Source organism: Ovis aries, chromosome 17, assembly GCF_016772045.2.
Source record: "Ovis aries strain OAR_USU_Benz2616 breed Rambouillet chromosome 17, ARS-UI_Ramb_v3.0, whole genome shotgun sequence".
NCBI lineage: Eukaryota > Metazoa > Chordata > Mammalia > Artiodactyla > Bovidae > Ovis > Ovis aries.
The window spans coordinates 7,878,099-7,901,747 of record NC_056070.1 but is presented as its reverse complement, the minus strand read 5'-3'; the positions used below and the strand labels follow the sequence as shown (position 1 = coordinate 7,901,747).

The following is a 23,649-nucleotide window of genomic DNA, read 5'->3' as shown; positions in this document are numbered from 1 at the left end:
CCTGACTGCGCTCGGTTTAGAAATAGACATTCAGCTGTCCCAGATAGGACGGTGTAAGCATTTCAAGTCTTACTGTCAAATTAAGTACAGAACTGGGAGTTCCCTGGTGGCCTAGTTGTTAGGGTTCTGGGCTTTCACTGCCATTTCCCGGGTTCAGTCCCTGGTCAGTGAATTGAGATCAAGGAAGCCATGTAGCCGGAGAAGGCAACGGCACCCCACTCCAGTACTCTTGCCTGGAAAATCTCATGGACAGAGGAGCCTGGTGGGCTGCAGTCCATGGGATCGCTAAGAGTTGGACACAACTGAGTGATTTCATTTTCACTTTTCACTTTCATGCATTGGAGAAGGAAATGGCAACCCACTTCAGTGTTCTTGCCTGGAGAATCCCAGGGACGGGGGAGCCTGGTGGGCTGCCGTCTATGGGGTCGCACAGGGTCGGACATGACTGAAGCGATTTGGCAGCAGCAGCAGCAAGCCATGTAGCTCGGCCAAGATAAATAAGTACAGAATTAAAATTGCCATGATGAATGCTTGTGGATTGTGGGGTATGGTTGGCTTAGGTTTGAGGAGCAGGAAGACAGATAATGGATTTGATCTGTGGGCTCCATCCTACTGGGAGATTGTTGTTGTTGAGCTGCCAAGTTATGTCTGACTGTTTGTGGAGATTAGACTTTTTTTCCCCCCAGCTTTAAGGCTTTTTGGTTAGTGTGTAGCATTTTTGTTTTTGCTTTTACATGATTTCGTTGGTCTTATGTTAACTTCGCCCAAATTTCAATGCCGAAGCGCGGAGTTGTGGACCTGCTCCCTAGACGTTGTGATGTTCGGCGTAGCTTTCCCACCGCTTCTGCAGTGGAGGGCGCACAGGCTGTGTCCCTGCATGTCCCTTCGGGAGGTTGTCTGCAGCCATTGGCCTTCAGATGTGCTGGGGCGCGCTGGTCTTGGAGGTGAAAGATCTCGTTTTGCGTCCTCAGCCCTGCCCTGCGGGAAAGACTCATATTCGTTTTGTGAAGGTGGCCGCAGTGGTCCAGCATCCGGGTGAGAGCCGTGAGTTTTCTGTCACTCTTCCGGTTCACGTAAGTTTGAATTCTGGACGTTGTATGGTTTGGGTAGAAAACCCAAATTAAGCAGTTTGCCATGACAGGGTAGCAAGTCCGTCTAACTTTTCCTTACTCTCTATTTTTCTTAACCAGCTGGGTGTGGGAGCTTATCTTCGGTGTGGTTTAGATGGAGATACTCACATTATTTCTGAGGAGGGCATGGCAACCCACTCCAGTATTCTTGCCTGGAGAATCCATATGGACAGAGGAGCCTAGAGGGTCACAGAGAGTAAGACACGACTGAGCAGCTAAGCACGGCACAGCATTCTCTTTATTACCCACCCGGTAGGACAGTCTCACAAATGTTGTGCTTGATTAAGGACATCGAATCATCTTATAGGTGCAACATACCCAAGTTTATTTCTCTTGGTCACACTCCTGTATGTAATGTTTTTCCTCAAGTTTGGAAGTTGGGAAAGAATTTAGGTTTCTGAGATTTTTTTTTTGGTGATATTGGACCTAAAGTTTCAGCCATAGTTTTTTGTTTTTTTTTTTTCTTTCCTCTTCTTTGTTACCGTATTTAAATCTGTGTGTGTGGGCAAGGTGGGGTGGCTGGGGGAGGTTTTCTCTAAGCTTGATGAGTCCTTGCACTTTAGACTTGTAAACAAGTTTTCTTTTTCATCAGGAAGTTCTTGCTTGCTTCTACTCCCAGAGTTAGATATAGTCTCAGTGTCTAAGTTTTGTGTATCTGAGTTTCTGCCATGAATGTCAAATAGTTTGTAAATATAGCTAATTAATGCTGTTAGACAGTTAATGTAAATATTTTAACAGGCGGATAGGAGACTTTCATAGTAACCGGTAGGCTAAAACATAGTGTTGTGGAACTTCCAACTGTGAATTTGCATTTAGCTGTTTACAGTTTGTAACAGTAAGTGGCTCAGTGGTAAAGAATCTTCTTGCCAATGCAGGAGACATGGGTTTGATCCCTGGATCAGGATGATCCCCTGGAGAAGGAACTGGCAACCCACTCCAGTATTCTTGCCTGGGAAATCCCATGGACAGAGGAGCCTGGCGGGCTACAGTCCATGGGGTTGCAAAGGAGTCAGACCCGACTTAGCAACTAAACAACATACAATGGTAAGTTGATGTTTTAAATGTTGAGGAGTTACTGTGATTTAGCTATTAAAATATATTTCATGTATAATTCACATAAAAACACATGCACACGTTTCATTGATTGAAAGACATTTATTGGGGGCCTCCCTGATTGTTCAAATGATGAAGAATCTGCCTGCAATGCAGGAGACCCAGGTTCAATCCTTGTGTTGGGAAGATCCCCTGGAGAAGGAAATGGCAACCCCTACAGTATTCTTGCCTGGAGCATTCCATGGACAGAGGAGCCTGGTGGGCTATAGCCATAGGGTCGCAAAGAGTCAGACATTTCTGAGCAACTAACACATTCACTTACATTTATTGGAGTGAAAACGTGTCATGGTCTGAAATGAAAACATTTCAGTAGGTACTAGGCAGCCCTCCCAGCCTGCTTGTCTTCCTCTGTGCCGCAGGTTGCCCTCTGAGGGGCTTTCGTGACCCGAGAGTGTCTTGGACCACACGTGACGTCCATCAGGAGCCTGGCCCGGGCCTTTCACGGTCACTCCATGTGACAGCTACCTGTGCAAATGTTTAACCCAGGAGCAATGCAAATCCAAACCCTGAGGTGTGCAGGTTTGCTCTGGAAATACGTGTCTTCGTCATGACTTTGACAAAGGTGTTCTGGGCGCCTCCTATGTACCAGGTGCTGGGCTAGGTGTGGGGAACATGAAGATGGGGGTGCCGGTGTTTTCAGGGAGCTTCCAGTCTGGGCAGTGGCTTGTAACCAGATTGTGTTCAAAGTCAACTGTGAAATTAGGAAGCCTGTCTCACATACTCTGGTCCCATGTTCCAGTGTTTCTGGTTCAGATGAACGGTGGTGAGGCCTGGGCATCTGGGTTCTACAATAAAACCATCATACACAAAAGAAATTCTCCCCTGAGGACCAGCAGAAGAGACAGATAAAGAATAAATGATTATGAGAGGTTAGCACACTGTAGACTCCAGATACAGTAAATACACCGAAGAGCGACCTAATTTTAAAAAGTTTGAAACTTACCTATAGAGAATTCATAAAACATACATGTATAGCCCAGTGAGTTATTAGGAAGTGAACACCTTTGTGACTCCTATCAAGAAATAGAGTAGTGGGAGCTCCCTGGCTGTCTAGTGATTAGGACTGTGCTTGTACCACCGGGGCCCTGGTTCAGTCCCTCTTTAGGAAACTAAGACCCTGCAAGACGCATGGCATGGAGAGAAAAAGCAGCAGGATGTTGCCAGCGTCTGAGAAGCGCTCCCTGTGTCCCTTCCTAGTCACGGTAGTCCGACTCCTGCTTTCCTTTGTGCTTTTACTGCTGAGGAGGGCGCCTCTAATCAGTATAGTTCAATTTTACTTGTTTTGAGTTTAAAGAAATTAAATCCTACTGCATTCTATTCTTTTTTCGTCTTTTGCTCACTGCTTGTAAAATTCATCCAAATTGTTGCATGTGGCTTGTTTGTTCATCACTGCATAGCAGTACGTTATATGACCACACCACGGTCTGTTCTCTTGCTGGACACGTGGGTTGATTGTCATCTTTGATTACTGAGCAGCGCTTCTGTAAACACATTTGTGTGTGAGTGTGTATAAACTCTGGTGCCCATATACACCAGTTTCTTTTTTAAAATTAATTTATTTTAATTGGAGGCTAATTACTTTACAATATTGTGTTGGTTTTGCCATACATTGACATGAATCAGCCATGGGTGCACATGTGCTCCCCATCCTGAACCCCCTCCCACCTCCCTCCCCACCCCACCCCTCAAGGTCATCCCAGTGCACCAGCCCCGAGCACCCTGGCTCATGCATCGAACCTGGACCGGCGATCTGATTCACATATGATAATATACATGTTTCAGTGCCACCCTCCCAAATCATCCCACCCTCGCCTTCTCCCACAGAGTCCAAAAGTCTGTTCTATACATCTGTGTCTCTCTTGCTGTCTCGCATACAGGGTCATCGTTACCATCTTTCTAAATTCCATATGTATGCATTAGTATACTGTATTGGTGGTTTTCTTTCTGGCTTACTTCACTCTGTATAATAGGCTCCAGTTTCATCCACCTCATTAGAACTGATTCAAATGCATTCTTTCTGATGGCTGCCATATACACCAGTTTCTTCAGGGAATTTTCCTGGGGTGGAAACTTGTATGACGTGTACATGGTCAGCTTACTTATCGCTAGGTAATGCCCCCCTGTTTTTCTTCAGTGATTGAACCAGTTTAAAGTACATGGAAGTTTAAAGTACAGTATATCAAAATTCCTATTGCTTTACCTCCTTGCCAGGGGTGGTGAATCTTGACCGATCAGTAAAAAAAACAGGTGGCGAGAGAGGAGGAGGGAGGCTATTTCGAGCGTGTGAGTGAGAATGGGAAAAGAGGGTGTGGTGAGTTCGGGAGGAAAGTGCATGCGTCTGGTACCTTGGGAGCCTGGGCGGAAGTGGCGGGGGGGTGACTGGAGGTGTGATATGCCGGGCAGTTGGGCCTTTGTTCTGATGGCGGCAATGCAGGCAGAAGACATCAGATCTGCACTTTTCAAAGCTTGCTGCGACAGCTCTGGGGGGGGTGAGCTGCTGAGGCCTGCCACTGACTCCTAATCAGGGGAGACCCGAGAGAGGGCACTGTTGAAGGGTGAGCTCCTGAGATACTCAGGCCACTGCCAACAGTTTGGCCAATTCTGCTGAACGTGGGTAAAGAGAGAAGAGAGGCAGGAGTCTGGGTTTTTGCTGGGCGACTGTGTAAGTGGTGTTGCATTAGGCTGGTGAATTCCAGGAGTGAAGCGTTTGAAGTCGAGTGGCAGTGCTGAGGAGTGGAGTTAGCTTCAGACGTGGTGTTCGAGATAACCACGCTTACCTGGTAGAGATGGTTTGTAAGTGGCTTGAACTCGAGAGGGCTGGACTGCAGGTGTCTTCAGCGTCCAGGTGGTCGTTGAAGCCATTTGCAGGGGTGGATGCCGCTGCTCACAGGGTCTGAGGAGGATGGGGTGGATGGAGGGTGGGAAGGGAATTCTGACAAACAGACCAAGGAGGAGCACCAAAGAAGTGAGGTAAGCCGGAAGAAATTAGATCGTGGAGGCTGAGGAAGAAAAGGATTTGCAGGAGACAACTCGTGACTGGTGTCCAGCGCCCTCAGAAGACATCAAGTGACATTACAATATGTGCTTTTCTTGTGGCAGGAGAGACATGCTTGGCATTAGGGCATGTCAGCCAGGGGGCCGCAGGAAGCAGAGGTGATGCTGCAGGGGCTTTGAGCAAAATGTGGGTGAGGAAGTGGGGAAAGCAGGTGAGGACTGTCCAGCTGGGCACTGCGTGTGTTGGTGGCTCAGTGATGCCCAGCTCTTTGCGACCCCATGGACTGTAGCCCGCCAGGCTCGTCTGTCCATGGGACTCTCTAGGCCAGAATACTGGAGTGGGTTGCCATGCCCTTCTCCAGGAGATCTTTCCAACCCAGGAATCGAACCCAGGTGTCCTGCCTTGCAGGCAGATTCTTTACCGTCTGAGCCACCAGGGAGTGAATGGAACCCAACGCGCATCAGGTAGAGGGGGACGGGGAATGAAGAGGGGAGGATTTGTGTGTGGTAAGGCCGGAGACACTTGTGTATAATCCTGTGTGAACAAAGAAGAATGTGCCTGACTGGAAACCTCAGCATGAGAGGCAGGAAGGATCCAAATGTGGGCAAAGGGGCGTGACGTTGAATGGGAGGAGAGCGCCCTTGTCACCGAGATGGGAGAGGAGGCGAGAGAATTGGTGCAGACTGAAGCGTGTCTGTAAGAGATGGAGGTGTTCAGAGAGGAAGAGTTTGGGACGTTCTTAGCTTCTTGCCTCTTAAAGAGGAGGCAGTTCATTTGGTTCAGTAAGGATGAAAGTCAACGGTTAACAGGTACCCGGGTTACATTACACAGCTGGTGACAGTCGGTCTGTCAGCCTGCTCGGCCTGAAGTTATAGGGAGCATCTCTGAACAGATGTCAGTGGTAAGAAGCTGCAGCCATGCCTCTGGAGAGAGGCAGAAGTCGGAAGTCTTTCTGTTCTGCACTCTGCTTGAAAACAGTTAGGATGGTGTGTAAACCACCTCCTGCTTCTATCCATCCTACACGGAAAACAAAGCCTTTAAAAAAAAAGGTTCATTGAGGTATAGTCGACTAACAATATTAGTTTCAGGCATATAGCTCAGTGATTGAATGCTTTTACAGATTACACACCATGCAATATTATCGTAAAATGTTGGTTTTATTCCTTGTGTATCTCACAGTCTTGTGACTTACTTTCTAGCTGGTCGTTTGTAATTGTTAATCCTCTTCACCTATTTTGCCACTTTTGCAGCTCCTCTCCCCTCTGATGACCACCGGTTTGTTCTCTGTATACAAATCCTCTTCTATATAGTATTCTTGTGATCATAATTTACAACATGATTTCCCACCAGTGTGTTATGGTCAAAGAACTGTCGTTAGAGACAGACTGTAAATATGTCTGAGCGTGTGTACGTATCTCAGCCCTCTTCAGCTGAAGACCACCAAGAGCACACCCAGAGTTGAGCAAGTTGAGTTTCCCACTCATGGCAGCAGGCAGGAGTGGGCCCCACAGGACACCTCAGGGCCACGCAGGAGAAGGCATGACAGCTGCCGCAGAAGTTGGGCTTTGGGTGGATAATTTCAGGGAGGTTCTAAGGCAGCAGGGACTCCTCCTGGATTGGGTGTTGTCAGAAGAAGGGCGATTCTATGACTCAGTGTCTTACTAAATGTTATACTGAGGGCAGACGACTGAGGGAAAAGCTAGACTGGTGAAGAAGTGACCGTCACTGAGTGACCTTGTTTGTGTCACTCTGTCACCCCGGGTGGCCTCATTTGATACAGATATTCTGTGAAGTGATACCCACAGAGGAACACAGGTTGGACCATCTCAGACCAGACCCTGAGATCTAGCTGTGACTCAAATCAATTCTGACCATCCTCAGGGACGGCTTCAGTTTTGATACATCCATGTATGATACTTAGGTACATACATAACACATTTATAACTTTCATTTTAAATGAGATGTTTATTCCTTGTTTTGGTGAGTGTGTAATGTGTCTTGGTAAAAGTTTAAAAGATTCTCTGACAAGTTAGGGGAACAAGGTCTTGAGGAAAGACGCGCCGGTTTGTAGCTGCCGTTTCTTCCGCCTTCAGTCTCTGCATCTTTCGCAGAGCTTCCAGCAGCGCTGTGCTGGGACAGAGCGTCCAGAGGCTTGCATCCTCTGTGGTCCATAGGAGCCACTATGAGGAGGGTCCAGGGAAGAATATACCACTTTCAGTGGAAAGCAAGTGGCGATTTCTAGCTATGATGACTTGGTTCTTTGGGTTTGGATTTGCTGTACCTTTCTTAATAGTGAGACATCAACCACTTAAAAAATAATCAATGAGACAGATAGGAAGAGGAGCATATTAAGAGGTGGAATCTCTTAAAAGGATCAAACCCTTGAACTCAGCATCCTAGATATGTTTGTAAATAAACTTATGGCATAAATCCTTAACGCCTCTTCTCTGGAATATGAAAGTGAAACTAAAGTCGTTCAGTCGTGTCCAACTGTTTGCAACCCTGTGGACTGCAGCCCGCCAGGCTCCTCTGTCCATGGGATTCTCCAGGCAAGAGTACTGAAGTGGGTTGCCATTTCCTTCTCCAGGGAATCTTCCCAACCTAGGGATTGAACCTGTGTCTGCCGCATTGTGGGCAGACTCTTTACTGTCTGAGCCACCAGGGATGATAATTGAGCATGTGCTTATTACATTTAATTTGGGTAATATTGCATTATTACTTTCTTAATTAAATCTGTGATTTAAAAGAAAAAAAGATTCTCTCACAATGTAGCATTTTATCCATATACCAAGGTTCACTACTTGAGGATATACTTTGTCAGCTGTGTCCTTAGCATAAAATGCACTGCCGTTTGGAAAACTTGTTTTCTCTCTGGAGAATGTGTAGGAAACAGAAGACTCTTTCACTGACCCAGAGGGGAAGTAGGTGCTGATGAGGGCAGAGAGGAGGGATATTTTTAGGAATATTTAGAAGGTTAATTCGACACTGTACAGCAGTGATGCTCCAGTAAACTCCTTTTCTTGGTATTCATTTATTTTGGTTGTGAAGAGTCTTGGTTGCTGTGCACAGGCTTTCTCTGGTTGCGAGGAGCAGGGGCTACCCTCTATCTGTGACGCACGGCTTCTCATTGTGGTGGCTCCCCTGTTGCAGAGCACGGGCTCTAAGGCAGCGGGCTCAGCGGTTGCAGCCCTTGGGCTCCAGAGCGCTGGCTCAGTAGCTTTGGTGCACGGACTTAGTTGCCGTGTGGCATATGGGATCTTCCTGGACTAGGGATTGAACCAGTGTCCCTTGCATTGCAGGGCAGATTCTTAACCACTGGAGCACAGGGAAGTCCAAAATGTTTTTTTAAGAGAGAAACATTTAGAAGATAAAGCAGATGGAATTTGATACCAGAATATAGTTTGTAGGGAAAACCGTAAGGGTAAGGGATGATGCCTAGGTCTCTGGCTGAGGAGTTGAATAGGAAGTGATGTTCCTCACCAGGATGGGGAAAAAGGGAGCAGTGACACATTGGCAGGGGGGCAACAGATTTCAAACACAAGCATAAATCTGGTTGTTGGAAGACGGATTGCTTCTACTCAATCTTGTAGTTGCCTGGTGTCTAACAAAGAATAAGGTTTTATTGTTTAATAGCAGGAACTATCACTGCCTTAGGGACCAAAGTGTGTAAGTGCTTTTGTCCACATATTCTCTCCCTGTAGGCAGATCTGTATAAATGACAGAATTGTAGTTAGGAGATTGTTTGATGGAGGGGAACCAGGAGAGGCTAGTTGAGGCATCTCAGTGGCTACTTTGTCAAGGTGTGACATCTTTATATAGGGATTTCTCTGTCCAGAATACAGAAACTCAGGGCTGACCTCAAAATCACGCCTTGAAACTTTGTGCTGAAATGTTGAGTGCCAAGGATACTGAGGTGGGTTTGCTGTCATGGGGGCACCTGTCGTGTGAGCAGGCACTCCAGTGGATGGTGAGGAGGAGGTCTGGGCTAAACAGAAGGGTGCTCTATGAACGGTTGTGTCTGCCATGGGTGCAGAACAGGATGAAGCTCTGTTCAGCAGGCATTAGTCAGGCCAGGTTCAGAACTTTACATGTTTATTATAGAACTGATCCACAAGCTTCTAACAGAAACATTATGAAGAAAGGAAGAGAGAGGAAGGGAGTAAAAATTAATCAGTAACCGCACTCACAATTGAGAGACGGGCTTTCTTTACCTGTTTTCATTCTGGCATTCTGAACTCGTGTAAAGAGGCAAAAGGAAAATGTAAAAGGCAGCTTTCCTGGTTGACATATCAGCTTTGCAGGGGCTAGTTTGGTCAGGGTAATCTGACATATTAGCGCTTGTTTTGCCATTATCATTTCTCTTTATGTTCGGAAAGACTCTCCCCTAGCTGATTTCTCTGGCCTTAAAAAAGAACAATCCCTTTTTCTTGCTGAGATTCCTTCTTTTATCTTCCAACTTAATGTTTTGGATCAAACATGCAATTAAACTTTATCATAGGTAAAAATAGTAAGTTTTTAAATATGAGAATGGTTTTCTCTATAAAATTAAAGCAGAATTGTAATGATTTATCTTAGCTCATGAATACATGTATGTGATATATAGTTCCATTTTTCTAAATTTACACTTACTCTTGAATTACATGCTGTTTTCCCACATTGTGAAAAATGATAAACCTACAGAGATGGAAAATCTCTAAATGGTGGTGGTTGGGCTAGATTTCAGAGTAGTGGTGAAGAAGTAGCATTGAAGCCTGAGGCTGGTTCCCTAACTTTTTGTGGGCAGTGGCCCAGTTGGACCTTTAAACAGAAGACGCTGCTCCTCTTTTCAGATACTTTTGTGTCTCTTTGGGAATCTTTGTGATCTCCATTAATTAAGACTTCAAAACATTCTGATAATAGTTAAAAATAATATTTGCATTAATAGGTTTTTCTCAAGAATTCCCCTCTACTTGTTTTGGTTATTTTGTTTTTAGCATTTAAGGCTCATATCATCTATTTAAAATGAGGCCATTATATTACATATGTGAAAAAAAGTGAATTCTTTTTGAGTTAGAAGATACTTTAGAGAAAATATTAGCATGTAATCCTTTTATCTTTTATACCAGAAAGTTGAGACTAAAAGAATTAGGTGTCTTCTGAGTTTCCTGAGAGAAAAATTGTGATTTTTTTTTTTCAATATATAATTTTGGAACTTAAAATTAATGAACATTTGGATCGGTTTAACCAATTGAAAAATAATACAGTTGTTATGTTTTACTTAGTAAAAATTAAGCCGAAGCCTACATGAATAATGAACACATCATTTTAACTAATAATCCTTCCTCATTTAGACATTGCAAAGTGTATCTATTTAATTATTTTAAATTCATTCTGCCATTAAGAAAAAAAATCTTGTGGTATATTTCTTTGAGCTGACAAAACTCTAGCTTCATTTTTGTAGTTTCATTAATTAAGTAAATGATCATATAACTGAATATAATTTAGTCAGCTCTGCGAATTTTGTAGAAATTTTTCTTTGAGGGCTAAAATACGTAATTGGAAAGAGGAGGAAAACAGTTTTACTTCTTTATGTGAATATATTATCTTGTGCTGTAGTTATTTCTTCCAGAATGAGACATTAAAAATTAGTTAATGGACTTTTGTAAGCAAGGAGTAACTTAGAATTCGCCTGGTGCAACAACTTCCCTTTATAGACAATGATGCTGAGAAGCAAAATGTAGGAAATTCCCTGGTGGTCCAGTGGTTGGGGCTCTGCACTTTCACTGCTGAGGGGTGGGTTTGATCCCTGATCAGGGAACTGAGGTCTCACAAGCCACTTTATGCGGGGTGACATGTGACCAGAAAGAAACTCAGATCCTGAGTTTCTTTTCCTGTGCGTTTCACTCACGCACACATTATGAATAGCATCACACAAGATGCTGTCAAAAAGAAAGGGCTGTGGGGAGAATGCTGAACCTGTTAAGCTGAAGAGTCACTCAATGGGCTTACAGCATTTGTGCTTCATAGAAAATGCTTCTACAGTGGGAATAATTACATTGATAAGCCTGATTTGTTTTTTTCTTTTTAGGTGAGAGTTACGTGTGTGCGTCAAATGAGCCATTTCGTAAAGTGGACTACACCAAAAACGTTAATCCGAACTGGTCTGTGAACATCAAGGGTGGGACCACCCGCTCGGCTCCTCCCTCCTCAGTGAAGAGCGAAGTAAAGGAAAGCAAAGATTTCATCAAGCCCAAATTAGTGACTGTGATTCGAAGTGGAGTGAAGCCTAGAAAAGCTGTGCGGATCCTCCTGAATAAGAAGACTGCTCACTCCTTCGAACAGGTCTTAACAGATATCACCGACGCCATTAAGCTGGACTCAGGAGTGGTGAAGAGGCTCTGCACGCTGGACGGAAAGCAGGTAGGACGTTTCTAGCCCCACATGCCCTAGCTTGCCTTTAAAGCCCTCTGTACCACGGGAGTTACCTAGTTAACAGTGTGAATGTCAGAGTTGACTAGAAATGATTCTCCTAGTTGTGCTTGTGAGGAGCGTGTGCATCTTGGTCTTTATCATGAAAAATGTAAGCAAGCGGCTTCCTTGTCTCTTTACCCAAGTATCTCTAAAGAGATGTAGAGAAATCCATCATAAACTTTTTGAAGTACAGTGTTACTGTTGTTTAGCAAAGTGATTCAGTTATACATATGTATGTGTACACTTTCTTTTTCATTTTATTTTGTTTTTCACATTCTTTTTTAAACATTCTTTTCTGTTATGGTTTAATCATAGGCTATTGAATATAGGTCTGTGTGCTATGCAGTAGGGCCTTTTTGTTTATCCATTCTGTATATAAAAGCTTCCATCCACTAGCCTCAACCTCCCACTCTGTGCCTCCCCCAGCCCCCTCCCCTTGGCAAGCACCAGTCTCTTCTCTCTGAGAAGGCGATGGCAGCCCACTCCACTACTCTTGCCTGGAAAATCCCATGGAGGAGCCTGCTAGGCTGCGGTCCATGGGGGTCGCTAAGAGTCGGACACGACTGAGCGACTTCACTTTGACTTTTCACTTTCATGCATTGGAGAAGGAAATGGCAACCCACTCCAGTGTTCTTGCCTGGAAAATCCCAGGGACGGGGGAGCCTGGTGGGCTGCCGTCTATGGGGTCGCACAGAGTCGGACACGACTGAAGCGACTCAGCAGCAGCAGCAGCAGTCTGTTCTCTGTGTCCATGATTCTGTTTCTGTTTCATAGGTGTTCATTTGTGTCATATTTTGGATTCCAAAAAGAAGTGATATCATCTGGTATTTGGCTTTATTTTTCTGACTTCACTTTAGTACGATAATCTCTAGTTGCATCCACGTTGCTGCAAATGGCATTGCTCCCTTCTTTCTGGGGCTCCGTAATCCTCCGCTGGGTGTACGTGGCGCACCTCTATCCCTTCCTCTGTTGGTGGACCTTTAGCGTGCTTCCGTGTCTTGGCTGCTGTGAGCCTGGGGGTGTGTGCACCTTTGGAATCACAGTTTTCTCAGGGTACATGCCCAGGAGTGGGATTGCTGGATCATATGATAATTCTGTTTGTAGTTTTCTGAGGAACATCCATACTGTTTTCCATGGTAGCTGTGCCAACCTTGAGGGAAATGTGAACTTCTGAGGGGAGAGTGTAAGTTGAAAAGGCTGCTACATGAAAATGAAATATTCTCTATTTAAGAATGAAAACATCTGTTGACCAGTAGAGTCATTATGAGTTTGGGTAAATCACAGAAGTAAAAATAAAAGATATTTAATGCTTTTAGGAAACTCTTTCCTGCCTACTTATGTATAATCTAGAAAATGCATTTCAAAAATGTACTTTCATAGGAATGTCTGTGTGAGTTTCATAGGGAACAGTGGAGGTAATTAAGCAGCATTTCTGAAAAGTCTACACAAATTATATAGGAATATGCAGGCCAAATTATAGTAACAATATACCAGGGAACCTAATATGCTAAGAAAAAGTTGAGTAGATAGCAAGAATGCACAAATAGCAGCTATGCAAATATTGAGTCTCACTGCCATCAGGTTATCATTGCTAAAAGGAAACATGAGACTTCCAAAGTGTATTTTTTCCTAATTTCAGTAGTTGTTTAGATTTACATTGTATTAAACATTGTAGTTTCCAGCATTCAATTTGTTACTTTATTCCATTTTATTTCTTTCCTCGAACATACTTAATTTATTTTGAAGTGTTTGGCTTGTGTAGTGCTGAGAATGCATAATAAACACTGGAGCAGTGTCTTCTGTAAAAACACAATTAGTTTCTAATTTTCTAAGACCAGATCTAGTTACTGGGTTGTTATCTTAAAAACAAAATTTTATACAGTAGATTCTAAAAGTTCTAGTACATGATAGTGAGTTTACAATGACTTTATTGATTAAAATTAATAGTGAGAAGGCATAACATTTCATAGAAGCCTGTCCCAAAATAGATTCACAATATGAATGGAAATAGACACTTTACATTTTAAGTTACTAGCACAGCACAACACAAAATACCTTAAGATTCATCTTGCAAGTAAGTGAAAAAAAAAATTGGACCACAGGGCAGAAAGGAGATTTGGTAAATCAAATAGCTGGTTGTTGGTGGATGCATAGAAGACTAGAAGTGGGAAGACAGATGTTTAAGATGCCTGACAAGAGGAAAAATGAAAATCAAAGGTGCAGCAAATTAGAAAACATAAATAGAGTATAAACTGGAATTCAGTAAAGACTTTAAAAGCAGAAACAGATTTGGAAATCTCCAAATGAATGTTGTTCAGGGAAAATGTAAATAAACTATAGAAGTTGAACACCTAATTGAAATAGAAATCCCTGAAATTTTAGTATTCAGAAAATTATCTTTGAAAAAACTCCAGGTAGAAATATTTATATTTAAAAATGTTAAGTAAAGCACAAGCAATGCAAATCACCAACATATTAAAGACTATTGTTATGAGTAGACTTAGACAGAAATTAAAGGATGGCTTACTATTAAGAAACCCTTTCATACATGAGATCTAGAGGAAAAGGCAGAGTACACACGCTCCCAAACACTGCCACAAAGGCATTGACAAAATACAAATCTATATTCTGTTAAAGATCTAGTAGTAAAATGGGGGATGAGTTCTTCAATACACTAAGAAAAGAAAAATTCTTACCTGAAACAAAAGCCCATGTCAGTTCAGTTCAGTTGCTCAGTCGTGTCCGACTCTTTGCGACCCCATGAACCACAGCACGCCAGGCCGCCCTGTCCATCACCAGCTCCTGGAGTTTACACAAACTCCTGTCCATTGAGTCGGTGATGCCATCCAACCATCTCACCCTCTGTTGTCCCCTTCTCCTCCAGCCTTCAATCTTTCCCAACATCAGGGTCTTTTCAAATGAGTCAGCTCATCACACCAGGTGGCCAAAGTATTGGAGTTTCAGCTTCAACATCAGTCCTTCCAATGAACACCCACAACTGATTTCCTTTGGGACGGACTGGTTGGATCTCCTTTCAGTCCAAGGGATTATCAAGAGTCTTCTCCAACACCACAGTTCAAAAGCATCAATTCAGTCCAACTCTCACATCCATACATGACTACTGGAAAAACCAGAGCCTTGATGAACCTTTGTTAACAAAGTAATGTCTCTGCTTTTGAATATGCTGTCTAGGTTGGTCATAACTTTCCTTCCAAGGAGTAAGCGTCTTTTAATTTCATGCCTGCAATCAGTCACCATCTGCAGTGATTTTGGAGCCCCCCAAAATAAAGTCAGCCAGTGTTTCCGCTGTTTCCCCATCTATTTGCCATGAAGTGATGGGACCAGATGCCATGATCTTTGTTTTCTGAATGTTGAGCTTTAAGCCAACTTTCATTCTCCTCTTTCACTTTCATCAAGAGGCTCTTTAGTTCTTCACTTTCTGCCATAAGGGTGGTGTCATCTGCATATCTGAGATTATTGATATTTCTCCTGGGAATCTTGATTCCATCTTGTGCTTCTTCCAGTCCAGCATTTCTCATGATGTACTCTGCATAGAAGTTAAATAAGCAGGGTGACAACATACAGCCTTGACATATTCCTTTTCCTATTTGGAATCAGTCTGTTGTTCCATGTCCAGTTCTAACTGTTGCTTCCTGACCTGCATACAGATTTCTCAAGAGGAAGATCAGGTGGTCTGGTATTCCCATCTCTTTCAGAATTTTCCACAGTTTATTGTGATCCACACAGTCAAAGGCTTTGGCATAGTCAATAAAGCAGAAGTAGATGTTTTTCTGAAACTATCTTGGTTCAGTGATCCAACGGATGTTGGCAGTTTGATCTCTGGTTCCTCTGCCTTTTATAAAACCAGCTTGACTATCTGAAAGTTCACGGTTCATGTATTGTTAAAGCCTGGCTTGGAGAATTTTGAGCACTACTTTACTAGCATGTGAGACAAGTGCAATTGTGAGGTAGTTTGAGCATTCTTTGGCATTTCCTTTCTTAAGGATTGGAATGAAAACTGACCTTTTCCAGTCCTGTGGCCACTGCTGAGTTTTCAAAATTTGCTGGCATATTGAGTTCAGTACTTTCATAGCATCATCTTTTAGGATTTGAAATAGCTCAGCTGCAGATGGTGACTGCAGCTATGAAATCAAAAGGCGCTTACTCCTTGGAAGAAAAGTTATGACCAGCCCAGATAGCATATTAAAAAGCTCTGAGACATTACTTTGCCAACAAAGGTCCATCTAGTCAAGGCTATGGTCTTTCCAGTAGTCATGCATGGATGTGAGAGTTGGACCATAAAGAAAGCTGAGCACAGAAGAATTGATGCTTTTGAACTGTGGTGTTGGAGAAGACTCTTGACCGTCCCTTGTACTTCAAGGAGATCCAACCAGTCCATCTTAAAGGAGACCAGTCCTGGGTGTTCATTGGAAGGACTGATGCTGAGGCTGAAACTCCAATACTTTGGCCACCGGATGTGAAGAGCTGACTCATTTGAAAAGACCCTGATGCTGGGAAAGATTGAGAGCAAGAAGAAAAGGGGACAGTGGAGGATGAGATGGTTGGATGGCATCACCAACTCAATGGACATGAGTTTGAGTAAACTCTGGGAGTTGGTGATGCAGAGGGAAGCCTGACATGCTGCAGTCCATGGAGTCGCAAATAGCTGGACGCGACTGAACGACTGAACTGAAACTATGGTGGAGGTAGTGAAGATAATGGTGACCTCCCTCAAAAGATCCCATGCATGCACTGCTACAGTCCGTGCCCCCAACCCTGCAGCAGGCCACCACCGATCCATGCCTTCACCGGAGGCTCCCAGACACTCACAGGCAAGTCTCCTGTGGGGTCACTGCTCCTTTCTCCTGAGTCCTGGTGCACAAGGCTCTATTGTGCCCTCCAAGCGTGTATTTCCCAGTCCTCTGTAAGTTCTGGCAGTTCTGGTGGGGTTAATGGCGACCTCCTCCCAGAGGACTTATGCCACACCCACACCCAGAGCCCCTGTCCCTGCGCCAGACCACTGCCGACCCGCCCCTCTGCAGGAGACGCTCACAGTTCTGTCTCAGTCTCTGTGGGGTCCCTGGGTCCAGGTACACACAAGGTTTGTCTGAGCCCTCTGAGCATCTCTGGTGGGAATGGGGTTTGATTCTGAACATGAATTCGCCCCTCCCACCGTCCCGCTGGGGCTTTTCCTTTGCCCTTGGATGTGGGGTATCTCCTCACAGCTGCTCCAGTGCCTACCGTCTTACTGAGGTTTCTCTGACCTTGGACTTGGGGTATCTCCACACAGCTGGTCCGGTGAAGCGCAGCAGCCTCTCCAGACCTTCAACATGGGGTATCTCAAAAGCCCATGTATTGGAAAACAAATGAGTTTCAGGAAGTGTTTCTATGACACTCAGGTACCTGGTAAGGATGCCTGATAGCGCCTGGTACGATCACGCTGATTTTTTTTTTTGTTTCGTCGCTCAGTCATGTCTGACTCCGTGTAACTCCACGGACTGGAGCACGCCAGGCTTCCCTGTCCATCTCCTGGAGCTTGCTCAAACTCATGTCCATTGAGTCGGTGATGCCATCCAACCATCTCATCCTCTGTCATCCCCTTCTCATCCTGCCTTCAATCTTTCCCAGCATCAGTGTCTTTTCTGAGTCAGTTCTTCACATCAGGTGGCCGAAGTATGGAGCTTCAGCATCAGTCCTTCCAAAGACTATTCAGGATTGATTTCCTTTAGGATTGACTGGTTTGACCTTCTTGCAATCCAAGGGACTCTCAAGAGTCTTATCCAGCACTACAGTTTAAAAGCATGAGTTCTTTGGCGCTCAGCCTTCTTTATAGTTTAACTCTCATCAACTCTCCTGATTTTTTGTACTGATTAAATGCAGTTTCCTTAAGAATGTAAATAAGATTGTTTTGGAGTGAGGAGAGCAATACCTGACAAAGTGGTTTTAAAAGTTAATCTGAAAAAATAAGCAGGAAAATTTTGGAAATAATGATTCATTGGCTGTCATGCTGCCAGATATCAAATCCACATCCTCATAACCATACCAAAAATAAGCTCCAGGTGTCTTAAACATATAGATGTCAAAATGAGGCAAAAGAACGAAAGGATGATATGTAGGTGGTTGGAATGGGAAAGGATTTTCTAAGTATGAAAGCAGTGGAAAAATTAATTATGAAGGGAAGGTTGATTGGTTAAGCATACCAATTTTAAGTTTCTAGATCTCAAGCAAAGATTATGTCCATTTATGTTGAGTCATAGTAGTTTAATATGAAAAAACCAACATTACAATGGAAAAGTAGATAAAGGGCTAAACAGACAATTTGAGAAGATAGGATTATAAACTGTAAGCATAAAAAAGTTCAGTGTCACTAACAAGAATGTAAATTAAGGCAATGAGATATTATTATTACTATTTAAAGTTGATAGTTTTTTTTTTAAAAAAGAAAATGTTATTGTTTAATGTGTGGTGAATTGGCATTTCCAAAGAGTGGAAGTGTACTCCATCTCATCTTTATGGAAAGCAATTTTTTTGTATAACTTCAAAATATTTTTCCTGTTTGAACGAGTAAATTAACTTGTAGGAATTTATCCTAAATAACTGAAGATACAAACATAATTGTGCATAAAAATTTTCTAGCAATCAGATCAAAAGATTGGGAATAATTTAAAATCTCTAAAGTAAAAAGCAGTTAAATGGTATTACCATAAGATTTATGTGTAGTAGGTATTGAAAATTGTGGTGGAGGAATATTTAAAGATAAAAGAAAATGTTAAGTGGAAAAAGCAAAGGAAAAACACTGTAGTATGTTTTCAGTTTTGTGTTAAGTAAGAAAAGTAGAAGAATAATTTTTTTTAATGAATTCAGAAGGCAACAAATTATAGTTAACATCAGAAATCCAGCATTTGCTGTTTTGATTTCCACTACTTCTTTCTCGTGTCTGCTTAGAAGCAGAAACTCAAGCACTGAGAGAGAAAATAAGACTGATTTCAATCAGATCATAGAAATTAAAACATTGAGTTAATCATTGAAATTTTGGCATGTGGTTACAGAATGTTACATGTATCATTTTTGTCACTGTTCATGTCTTAAAAAGATTAAAACATTATTTCCCGTGTGCAAAGAAAAGAGAGATTTTTAAACTTCGAAATAAAATGTTGATTTGGAAAAATTATAGATTTCATTTTTGATAGACACAGCTTTGGCATATTATATTTTCAGATTGCCAGGTACCCTTAAAAACTGTAATTTTCTGGGCATGGATTCAACATTTGTACTGTAGGTGGATTTACTATTTAAAACATCAAGTTTGTCTTTTTGTTGGTTTATAAGTGTGAAGAGATTAAATCTTGCTTTGAAATAGCCTGAGATTTGTCTTGTGCTTAAGATTAATGCAAATCTTTAAGTGGTCAGTGTTCATTTTAATTTTTTTTTCCCATAAAATGAATTTTTCAAAACTATCTGCTCTCTAAAAACTCTCAAGAAAAGAACAGCTTTGCTTAGTTGATGAGAAAGGAACTAAAATGTGTTCATGAATTGTCTCTGCACAAAATTTTAGACTATCTGCGTTGACTTTAATGTTCTTTTTCCTGGTTACTTCCTACTCACGTTTTGTTCTCGCTTTAATTAGTCTGGTCTTTGACACAAGGATGGAGGTTAAACAGTTTGTAGGCAATTAATCAGTTCATCATGAACAGTCTAGTGATCCCATTCTGACACCTGTGCTAGAGTTTTGAAGGGCCCTGGTTATCTTTTCTGGCTTGAAAGCTTTTCTTGGTTGAAGAGGTACCTGTGTGCCATGTGCCTGAAGCATTTATGTTGTGAAAACCACGTCTGTGAAGCCTTTCCTCTCCTCTAAACCGGTGATCCCATCTTCCTAGTAGTAGTATCTCCATTTACAAGGTCTGACTTGGTTAGTCTGATGTATTTTATGTCTCTTTGCAAAATCACTTAAGATAAAATCACATTTCAGGATTTTGTCCATGAGAATTCTTGGGTTTTCTTTAGCATTAAGCTGTAGTGCTCAGCTGGGTACACTTTTGCCTTTAGAGGACTTTGCAATGTCTGTGAGTCGTGCTTTGGTGATCTTGACTGGCATTTAATGGGTAGGTGCCAGAGGAAACTGCTGACCCTCCTGCAATGCACAGGACGGCCACAGAATAATTCTTTGGGGTCCAAAATGTCAATAATGCTGAGTTTCAGAAATCTTGGTGTAAAGTAAGTGAAATGCCTCAAAGGGAAATGATACTTAGTAAAATATCAGCTTTGTTATCATTTAGGTCACATGCTCCAAGTTCGGTTTATTGCAGACCTCATAGATATTCTAATAACCTTTCTGTCCACTTTTTATCTAACTGACTCAGGTGGGTTTGAATGTCACGGTCTGTAGTCTTTATTCTCCTGGATTTCAGACTGTTGGTCTTCATTGTGCAAGGCTGACATACTGTTGGGTAGTGTAGTTTCACACGGAATTAAATAAAGATGTCCCAAGTCATTTTACCTTACTTTAAAGAGAAGCCTAAGACATCAGGATTTAATTTTGTAAAATCTCAAGTATTTAATACTTAAAAGTGATGTTATATTTATCAATTTTTAAAAAATATACAACCTAGGTGTTTGTAGATTGGGATGACTAGAAAAAAACATTTGTGTAAATAGAAATCATTATTATTCCCCTAAGTAGTTTTTTTTTAATTTGAAATTAATTTAGATTAAATGCTTGACTTTTGTTTTTGTTCTTAAAAACAAAATCTTCTTGAATTTTTAAATTGTTTAGGAAGAGAAGGTTTACTTTTTAAATTTTGTGAAAATCGAAGTGCCTTTCTTAGAATAAACTGCAGCAGGGGAGAGTTCTCTTTTAAAAATGTCTTTATTCTGTTAAGGGACTGAAAGGTCCAAATAATAGCTTTTGTCCACATGTGTAAAAAATTCTAGCTTTTAGCTTTCACAGAAACAGCAGAGTTTTAATGTAAAAGAAACATATTTAGTGGAACTTTGCAACAAGTTGATTCTTGTCATGGGCAGAGGCAAAACAGACTCAGAAATTGCTTGCAGTTGACGCTTTGGGGGTAAAATGCTTCCAGACTTTGGGACCAGTGCCAGCTTCAGGATGCCTGTGTACCATGGGGCCTCCGTGGGGAACAATGGCAACCCCTTGGAGGGCATCCATCTTATCAGCTATCTTAGTTTATGAAGGTTTCCATCCTCACCTTTTAAAAAGTTTTTTTCATGGGTACCATACTATGAATAATACTTCTTTTGTGTCTTTTTCCAGCATCACATTTTTCTAGTGGAGATTCATTTCTTTGTAATGACCCAACCATATTTATTTAAAGCAAAAAATCCCTAAAATTGCTGCAGAAAAATCAAATGGTTGAATATAAATGTTTTCTATAATTCATCTAATCCTGATAGTCTTCTCCTTTGGGGTCAATGAGAACAGTTCGGTTTTAATTCTCACATTGCTCCCAGTTCCCGCATTTCCTTTTATAGATACTAAAAGTCCAGACAACAGTGTTTTGTCCTCCTAGATAAATTCACACCTCTGAAGTATGAATAGGTAATCTATCTCAAGTCATGGAAAATTTATTCCAATCAGGAATCAATAGACTGTGAGTAACTAGGGGGTTTTTTCAGTACAGCTGGGGTCCAGGTATAGAGAGGGAGAGAATGTTCATTTGTTTTTTGATCCTTAATCTAAGCAGAAATATCTCTTACTTTAAGAAGGAGGGGAAAGCTTAATCTTTGTTTTTTATGTAACAAATCCCGTTTTTCAAAGAGTGAGCTGAAAGGTCGGAAGAAAGACGGAGCATTTAGATATCACTCTTCAAAGTGTGTGTTTTGCTATTCTGATATCCATGGTATAGGCAATTTCCCCTGACCTTAGATAATAGTTTTTCCCTTTTAGGGGAAACGGTAGGAAAACACTGAAATTCGGTTAGTAATGACTGCAATTGCAAACTAGGAGAGGAGATACTTAAAAACAATTTTAGTTCTCAGTGAATTATGCAATGTAAAGTGTAGGTGAAATAAAAATGACACCACTGAAAAATCTTGTTTCCTTATTTATGCCTTTGATGTCCAAGTTAGAGTAGTGCATAGAACATAAGGATTGTGTGAAGTTAGTTTCACTTTTGTTATAAATGTATTTTCAGTGATTATACTAATTATTAAAATGTATAATTTGTCACATATGTATTGTGCAGTGTTTAGAGTAATAGCTTAATTAGCTCATAGATATAGCTAGCTGCTTACGATGTCAGGCATTAACGTTATCCTTTGCATTAGTCTTCTCCACTAGTCCTCACAGCAGCCTTGAGAGTTGGGTATTGCAGTTTTTACTTAGCTCTGAGCAAGCTGAAGTAGAGAAATCAAGTAACTTGCTCAGAATAATGTGCTGGGGTTCATACCCAGAGAGGATGGTCCTGGATTCCATACTTTTCACAGCTACACTGTACGCCCTCTGTGGTCAGGCTTTGGGAAAGGCTTCAGTGATATTATTAATAATAATGAGGGACAGGACAAATAACTAATAAGTTAAGCACCTTGTGTCAAACAAATTTTTTTAGGTTTTAGCATGATGCAACTTTACCTGGGGTTTCTCTAAAATCTGTGTAATATTAGGTGGTGTGGTTAAATTGTATTTTGAGTCAGTCAGTCATTTCACTTGCTCAGTCATGTCCGACTCTTTGCCACCCCGTGGTCTGTAGCACGCCAGGCCTCCCTGTCCATCACTAACTCCTGGAGCTTGCTCAAACTCATATCCATTGAATTGGTGACGCCATCCTATCATCTCATCCTCTGTGGTCCCCTTCTCTTGCCTTCAGTCTTGCCCAGCATCAGGGTCTTTTCCAGTGAGTCAGTTCTTCACATCAAGTGGCCAAAGTATTGGAGTTTCAGCTTTAGCATCAGTCTTGCCAATGAATATTCAGGACTGGTTTCCTTTAGGATGGACTGGTTGGATCTCCTTGCAGTCCAAGGGACTCTCAAGAGTCTTCTCCAACACCACAGTTTAAAATCATCTATTCTTTGGCGCTCTGCTTTCTTTATGGTCCAACTTTCACATCCATACATGACTGCTGGAAAAACCATAGCTTTGACTAGATGAACCTTTGCTGGAAAAGTAATGTCTCTGCTTTTTAATATTCTGTCTAGGTTGGTCATAGCTTTTCTTTCAAGGAGCAAGCATATTTTTAATTTCATGGCTGCAGTCATCATCTGCAGTGATTTTGGAGCTGAAGAAAATAGAGCCTGTCACTATTTCCATTGTTATATTTTGAGTAGGATCTGAAAAGTGGAAAAAAAATAGGTGAAGGAGTGATTATATGCTTGACAAAAAGATGCCTCAGTGTTATTTTATAGATTAAAAAAAAAATAAATGTGACTGCAGAAATTACAGAGAAGGCTAAATGTACAATCTTTCCACTTTAGCACTTTGTTTTCATAATCAAGTGTTTCTATCATTATTTTCATTTACACACGTTTCATTTAAGAGAAAACTATTCAGGTAAAATCAGTATATTTTTACTGGAAAATGCAAAAGATTCAGGGAAATGCAAAGAATGAAAGGTTTTTTCCATGTCTGCCCTGCCTCCCCAGTCTCACTCTACTTCTTAAAAGGAACCATCTAATAACAGTTCTGTTAATGCGATTTATTTTTATTTTTACTTTTCATGGTACAGAAAGGCTTTAGTATAAGTTTACATGTAGTATATTGCATCTAGTGGTTAGGAACACAGTGATAATTTTCAGACATAAAAGCGATAATGGCGAATATTTATTGAGTACTTACTGTACTACACTTACATGTTATCTCACTTAATCCTCACAAAAATCATTGAGGTGGATGCTATTTTATTACTTTTCTGTCCCTGTAAAGCAGAGACATTACTTTGCCGACAAAGGTCCGAATAATCAAAGTATGGTTTTTTCAGTAGTCATATGGATGTGAGAGTTGGACCATAA

The 23,649-nt window shown here is 41.7% G+C and overlaps 2 protein-coding genes across 10 annotated transcripts in view; both read left to right on the top strand.

The window, feature by feature from the left end:
* The window catches only part of DCLK2 (doublecortin like kinase 2), a 189,363-nt gene that overhangs the window by 13,406 nt on the left and 152,308 nt on the right, over positions 1-23,649 (top strand). For all 9 annotated transcript variants that reach the window (XR_006056766.2, XR_006056765.2, XM_042234947.2 and 6 more), the window contains exon 2: positions 11,306-11,637. Coding sequence is in view for 7 of the 9 variants with exons in the window: in XM_042234947.2 (XP_042090881.1) it covers positions 11,306-11,637 (332 nt within the window). In the remaining 2 variants the exon portion in view is untranslated. The remainder of the gene's footprint in view (positions 1-11,305; positions 11,638-23,649) is intronic.
* Positions 5,118-8,408, top strand: LOC114118902 (cytochrome c oxidase subunit 7C, mitochondrial-like). The gene is made up of 3 exons (XM_042234235.2): positions 5,118-5,213; positions 6,489-6,513; positions 7,310-8,408. Exons 1-3 carry the CDS (start codon positions 5,118-5,120, stop codon positions 7,555-7,557), a joined length of 369 nt encoding a protein of 122 aa, XP_042090169.1. The 3' UTR covers positions 7,558-8,408.